The 7,543-nt window shown below is 41.9% G+C and overlaps 1 protein-coding gene across 1 annotated transcript in view; it reads left to right on the top strand.

The window, feature by feature from the left end:
- The first annotated feature begins 1,882 nt into the window (after nt 1–1,882).
- Nucleotides 1,883–7,543, top strand: part of MROH9 (maestro heat like repeat family member 9) — a 138,781-nt gene continuing 133,120 nt past the window's right edge. The window contains exons 1-2 of the mRNA XM_047076468.1: nt 1,883–2,049; nt 2,787–2,856. Coding sequence (XP_046932424.1) covers nt 1,883–2,049; nt 2,787–2,856 — 237 coding nt within the window. The remainder of the gene's footprint in view (nt 2,050–2,786; nt 2,857–7,543) is intronic.

The following is a 7,543-nucleotide window of genomic DNA, read 5'->3' as shown; positions in this document are numbered from 1 at the left end:
TAATGTCTTTGTTTGGGACCGTCTTAGAGTGTCTTCAGAGTTGGAAGCCTAACACCACTGTTCAAGATGGCGCCCTACCACTCACCAGTGCGTCAGTCTAACGACAGAACCACTTGATGCTGTTGCTTTTCCCTTGCTAGCAAGCACTTAACAAAATGAACTTTGGCTGGGCTTCAGGCAGCAGAGAACATCTGGAATTCCTTGCTCCCATTGCCACATGTATTGGAAACCCAAGAGGGCATGACAGATGGGAAGGGAAGGTTGTATTATCCAAGAACAGAAGGGGTCTAAAGGAAACAGGCATCTCCATTTTCTTTTTTTTAATCTTTGTGAAATACATTTCCCCCTAGGACCTCTTTGGATTGATTTTCTGGCTACAAAGACCAACCTAGTCAGGTAAAGAAAAAGATAGGTGAGCACTCGGAACAGCAGATGTCACTTGTATGTCTGTACAAAAATAACTACAATATAAGGTAATGCACAATGTCATCTGAACATGAGTATGAGTGATTGGGGGTATTTATAGGTAATAAAAATTTCAATTAAGATAAACAGGGAAGATTTATCCAGGAAAGCTCCAATTGTAAGGGTAAAAGCAAAGCAAACATGGGATCCAATCAGAAAGAGAGCCAGACCATGGGAATCATTAGGACTGTCTGACGTTTTTCCACTTATTCTTCCAGGTACTTGGTACAACTGCATTTTCCTTCCTCATGGAAGTTAGTAGGGCTGTATGACTTACTCCAGTGAGGTGTGAGGGAAAACAGTGGATGTTATTTCTGGGCTTTAAAAGGCAGTACAGAATTTTCCACGTACCCTTTTCCTGCCTCAACAACTGTGGATCCAAGGGTTGAAGTGAAGCTTTTTTCAATCTGGTCTCTTGTAACCAATACCATCAGCGTCCGCCTGCTGATTCACATTAGGCATATACTTTTGTGGTGTTAAATCAAGATTTTGAGGTCTGTTTGTTACAGCCGCATAACCTGGTCCATCTTGACTGATACATGGGGTTTCCATGGAATATATAAAATAATTAACTAATAAAAGTAGAAGTAAGAAGGAAAGTCTTAAGGGAACTAAAATTAGGGTGGAACTAGAGGGAAAGCATTTAGTCATCAAGAAACATTTCATGTGTAGCATACAGTATAAGCAAATATCTAAAGATATATAGCAAACATACGGAGATATAGTAAACATATATACACAGGTACAGATATGTGTATTTCTAAATCTTAGCCTTCCTCCCACTGAAAAACACATTGTTTCCCTATTTCTCCAACCCTGAAAGCGGCAGGAGAAACAGCACAGGCGTGTGTATGTTTCAGGGAGCACCTTCCTCTGTCTATTCTTTTTATTCCCTAGGCTGGAAATTACAACATCAGCTGGATTCCCTGCTTCTGCCTTTGTCCACCCAGAGTTTATACAGTAGCAGAGCAATTTTATTAAAACATAAATCAGACTGTGTCACTTGCTGCATGACCCCCTCCACTAGCTCGCTGTGCACTCAGAAGAGCCAGTCCTTCTCCGAGCTCCTAAGGTCCTGTGTGTTTACTACCTCTGACTTCAACTTCCTCCCTGTCTTACCTCCCAGCCTAGCTGTTCCTGGACTATATCAAGCACACTTCCTACTTAAGGGCATTTGTAGTTACTAGACCTTGTGCCAAAGTGCTCTCCCTTAGATATCTACACGGTTCACTCCTTCCTTTCCTTCCAGATTCTGCTCAGGAAGACCATTCCTGACCACTTTTCACACTTGAATGACTACCTATCAAAGTTACTAGGCTTTATTTTTTCTCTGTGGTATCTAAGACCCTCTGATATACTCCATATTTCCTGTGTCCTTGTTAGTAATCTGGTTCCCTAATGGAAAAGAATAAGTTCCATGAAGGCAGCTCCTGTGTTTATTTTGTTCTCCGTGGAATTTCGTCACCCACATGTGTACCTGGCGTGTGGCCATTATTCAATAATGATTATTTTCTCAGTGCTGAACCTCGGTGCCCCGCGGTGTGGCTTCTACTCCACCTTTGCAGTCTCTGAATTTGCCATTCGGTGAGCTGTCTGGGGTCAGGCACAGGATCAGAGCCCGAAGGCACTGTAGCCCCAGGAAGAAATTCACAGGGCTTGGCGTTGAGGTTCCCAAGTGCAGTCCATGACAAAGTTTGCAGTTGCCGATGAAGCAAAGAGACAAATAAGGGCAGATTTTGAGAGTTTTTACACAAGGCTGATTTTTTTAAAGTTTTTTTTTTAATGTGTATTTATTTTAAGACAGAGAGGGAGAGCATGCAAGCGGAGGAGGGTCAGAGAGAAGCAGAAAGAGAGTGCAAGTGGAGAAGGGACACGGAGAGACAGAATCCCAAGCAGGCTCCGCACTGTCAGCACAGAGTCCGATTTGGGACTCGGTCTCACAAACCATGAGTTCATGACCTGAACCAAAATCAAGAGTCAGACGCTTAACTGACCGAGGCACGCAGGCGCCCCTAATTTTTTAAACGTAAGATTGTGTCCTTGCACTTTGGCACTAATGTGTCCTTTCGTGTATGACATGATGATGGAACGCCATGACAGATGTTCGTTTTGCAGTTTGTTTGCGTTTTCCTTTTCATTGCCTTTACTTGGTAAGGTTGAAGAGTTTAGAGTCCCTGGTGATTTTCAGTTTTCAAATATTCCAGAATTATCTATCCTAAAAGATGAGAAACTGAAGCCAACAGAGATGCCATGACTCCTCCAGGTTCAAAGATCTGGGTTTAGCAGAACCAGCTCTAAGACTCATGCTCCCTCATTTCCAGGTGGTTCAGCTTTCTCTACACAAGACTCCTGCCCCCTGAGAAGCCCTCTGAGAATGACTACTTCTCCAGCGTAGAGTGCCCTTTATCCCCTGACACTTGCTTGTTGTTGTTGTTTTATTTATTTTTTAAATGTTTATTTGAGAGAGAGAGAGAGAGAGAGAGCGTGCGCGCGTGCGCATGAGTGGGGGAAGGGCAGAGAGAGGGAGACACAGAATCTGACCCAGGCTCCAGGCTCCGAGCTGTCAGCACAGAGCCAGATTCAGGGCTCGAACTCACAAACTATGAGATCGTGACCTGAGCCGAAGTTGGACCCTTAACTGACTGAGCCACCGAGGCACCCTGCAACTTGCTCTTTTAATCATTAAGTACTTTGGGGCTCTAGTAAAAACTCAAGACTCTTCTTTCTCATTTTTCTGTCTTTATTCCCCTCTAGGGAAAAAAAAGTACCTTTTTTTTTTTCATTTCTTGCCCTGCCCCCAAAGATGAAGACCACTGTCATGAGTCAGATTAAGAGAATAGGTACTTTTCGTTGGCAACTGGACAACTGGCAACTAGAGATTGTATTTTCTCCCTTAGAAATTTCAGTAATTTATTCAAATACTTCTTTGTTCCTTAAAAGAACAATGTAGAAGAGTGTAGAATAAAAGTCCCAACACTATTCCTCCCCCAGAGAAAACCACAGTTAACAATTTTGCATATATATATATATATATATATATATATATAAAGATATAGAATATGTCTAGGTATATATTACACTCTTCCTTAAAGACTGAGCTATATATATATATATATATATATATATATATATATATATGTAGTGTTCTAGCATGTGAAAACCTCATAAATTTGTGAAAGAACACACACACACACACACACACACAATGAGAGAACATATACCACTATGCTCACTGGTTCTGAGGGGTAGAAGAATGATGTGTCACTTTTATACTAATAAAAATGGTGCTAAAAATATGACTTCAACAGAGAGCAAGCTAAGGTTGCATGAAATATTTAGTGAACTCAAAGAGTTTAAGAAAGTCAGTTCTAGGGGTGCCTGGGTGGCTCAGCTGGTTATGAGTCTGACTTGATTTTGGCTTAGGTCATGATCTCACAGTTCGTATGATCGAGCTCCCCATTGGGTTCTATGCTCACAGCAAGGAGCCTGCTTGGGATTCTCTCTCTCCCTCTCCCTCTTTCTCTGCCCCTCCACTGCTTGTGTGCATTCTCTCTCTCTCTCTCCTTCAAAATAAATACATATTTTTTTAAAAAGTAGTCCTAATAAGATAAAGTGTCTGTGTTAGAAGCAAACTGAACGGTTAGCACAGGATAGGAGGTGAGTAGAAGGCTGTTCTGTGTGTAGAACATTCCTGGGTGTTATAGTGTCTGATCACCCCTTTGCTGCCCTGGATGTTGTTTTGTACATTTCTCAAGTATTGCGTGTGTGTGTGTGTGTGTGTGTGTACGCACGCGCGCACAATGTGTGCATCTTGCAAATATCCAACTAAACTCTAAACTTCATTGTAGGCCAGAACCTTGTCTCCGTGTGCTCATTATTGCCCTAAACAGAGGGCCTGCGCAATACCCAGCACCAGGTAAACACTGGACGTCTGCCACGTTGACTTCTGTGTTTGTTTATGCTCTTCCTTAAAGACTGTTAGAGCTAAAGATGGCTCGAGCTGTTAAGAAATACCTTCCCCGTCTCTGGTACTATAGTGGCTCACGAGCTTCTTTCGATTATGTTTCTTGTTGTCTTGGAATCTGGCCTATAAACAGAGAATGCTAAGTGCACACCACATCACAATCGGCAAGGACTGGTCATCACAGCTGACATGGAGAATGGAATGTGCTCCCTTTGTAGAGATCGTGGCCCTGGAGAGAAGGTTCAAATTTTCATGAGCCAAACAACTGATCATAGCACCTTCCTGTCACCCAGGATGTCCTGACTTCTATATGGGAACCATCTGGGCCACCATCATGTGGTGTACATCATGATCACCATCAGTAAACTCGGAACATCATTGAATTCCAAGATCAAAAGAAACCTAAAAGGTATCCTCATCCAACATCCATCTTCTTTATGGTTAAGTGATTGATGACTGTTAGTAATTTACATAATACATTTATTGTTGGGAAGTTTTCTTTTCACCCATACGAGGATTTGAAATCTCCCTTCCTAAAACTTCTACCCATTGTTTTGCTCATTCAGTCATATTTAAAAATTGACCTCTTTGTATGTCAGGTTCTGTGTCATGTGGTGAGGCTAATAAGATGGTAAGGCCACATGTGCTTTCGACAGCCTCGTGGTTGGGTTGGAAGCTAATTACATAAGTATATAATAAACAGGCTGTATTTGTGTGAAATAATTCCTAGTTTTGTTTAAAAGCAGGGTGGAGGAGCACTTAACCCAATCTGGCTGGCAGGGTAAAGGAATGGAAGCTTCCCGATGTATGTGATATGTCACTTCTCTCTCTAGCTTGTTAGCCAGGGAACTATTTAACCAGCTATGGGTCAGCCCAATTATATCATCTAGACAAAACTTCCACATCTTTTCTGCAAACATGCTACTCTTTGCTGGGGCACAGTGACTGAATCCCCTTCATTCTTTTCCCCACTCCACTCCCACCCCTATGTAGAAACAATGGCATTTGAGAAATTGACCCCAACTCCAACCATCATATCATATCCCTTGCCAGGATCCCTAATCTAAGCCTATCAGTGCATGGCATTCCACTGATGACAAGTACTCGGTTTTTTTTTATTTTTTTTTTTAAATTTTTTGGAGAAAGAGAGTGTGTAAGCAGGGGAGAGGGACAAAGAGAGAAAGAGAATCCCAGCAGGATCCACCCACACTCAGCACGGAGTCCCATGTGTGGCTCGATCCCACAACCCTGGGATCATGACCTAAGCTGAAATCAAGAGTTGGCTGCTCAAGTGTCTGAGCCACCCAGGCGTCCCAAGGACAATTACTGTTTGAGGAGTGGGAACGTTATGAAGGGAAAAAATATGTTCTGGGCTTGGGAGTGGCATACTTTCTCTCATGTGTTCTTTCCAGAAATGAATGAGGCAACATGTAGCCTAGTTTCTACCAGTGAGCAACTTACATCCGTGATGAAGCCAACACTGTTATCAGAAGAGAGACAAAAGGAACTTGGATCCTTGATCACATCGCTGAACTGGATGAACCAGTCCTGACACACACTTCCAAGCATGCAAGCCAATAAACGTACTTACTCGTGAAGCTAGTTTCATCTAGGTTTTCTGTTACTCACTTCTAGAAGCATCTTAAGTGTTTAACTCGCCTAAAGCTTTATTAAAGCAAAACGATAGAATGTCTGTGTTTTTTCCCCTCAAACAACCAGTCTCATAATATTAAGAAGGGAAAGAAAGTTTCTTCGGTATTCTTGTTTTTGTGAATCAATTATGGTTCCTTGGGCCCAAAGGCATATTTTCCAGCAGAAATGTTCTTGATTCACTTACAGAATGGATAACAGTTGGAAGCAATTCAGCTCCACAAGTATTGATTACATGTCTACTCTTTGCCCTGCGTTATGCTGGGCACTAAGGTATATGCAAAGTGCTTCTGAATAAGATATGGCTCCTTTCTTCAAGGAGTTTAAAACCCTTTGGAAATCAAATGTAATATAAAGAGCTTGAGCTTTGGTGTCATATACCGAGTTTCAAATCTTGCCCTGCCTATTATATGTCTGGCACTCTACGTAGGCTGTCTCCTTCAATCTTCACATCAACTGTTAAGGTCATTATTTATGAATGAGGAAATTAAGTTCAAAGAGGTAACTAACTTTCCCAAAGTGACTTGTCAGACATGATGGCGCTGGGAAATGAATATAGGACTGAGTCCAAAACCAAAGGTATGACCAATGTTTAGGTGGGAGTTGAATGTGCCATTAATAGGCAAACACCCCCAGCCAGCCAATTTATGTCTATTGTAGTTCTTCTGTCTTAAAGATATGCTACACTCCCAAGTAGTTCTTCTGTCTTGAAGTCAAAGGTGGTGCTCGGTTGGTCTTTTAGGGGAAAAAACTCTCAAGTGAGACAAAAGCTCCATCTGATGGCAATTAGTGCAAGAACATTGAACACTTTTTTTTTTATTTATTTATCCATTTAATGAAGATTTATTATACCTAATATATGACAGGCATTGTGCTAAACACAATGAAGAATACAAAGATTCATGAGGTTCAGTTTCTGCTCAGAAGGAGCTACGGCCTTTTAAGTAACAATAACTGCCATGCATCAAACGTCTACTAACTGCTGGGCATTTTTTCATAATCATCTGTAATCTTTCAATGGCAGGGCAGTATTTTTGTGCCCATTTTATGGATGCAGGAACCGAGGCTTGGAAAAGGCTATACCCAAGTCACACACGCAAAGTCAAGACTTGAAAGCAAGTCTGACCCCAATGCTTGTGTTCTTTTTGTGGCGAGCCACCTAAACTTGATTGACAGAAGCAGTGCCCAATAGGTGCTCCTTTTTTATTCTCTGCTCCTACCACAGTGCTGTCCGCTTAGGCACTCAGTGACTCCACCCTGTTCGTTTTTAGTTCTGTAGCCGAACTCTATCCTCTTGTCCTGATGGTTACCAAGTGATTGGTTTTGAGAAATCTGAGATCCATTCCCAGTTCTGTTGGCCACAATAGGCCTTCTTGTCCCTCGTGTAAACTGGCTATATGATTTAGATGCAACAAATACATTTCGAACACCTACTAGGTATGCTGGTCCTTCCACATATGTTGT

This window comes from Lynx rufus, unplaced genomic scaffold (genome assembly GCF_022079265.1).
Source record: "Lynx rufus isolate CCGP_SWC_20201006 ecotype Redwood Valley unplaced genomic scaffold, mLynRuf1.p SCAF_15, whole genome shotgun sequence".
Taxonomy (NCBI): domain Eukaryota; kingdom Metazoa; phylum Chordata; class Mammalia; order Carnivora; family Felidae; genus Lynx; species Lynx rufus.
The sequence above is the reverse complement of the archived record's forward strand: the minus strand, read 5'-3'. Positions and strand labels throughout refer to the sequence as shown.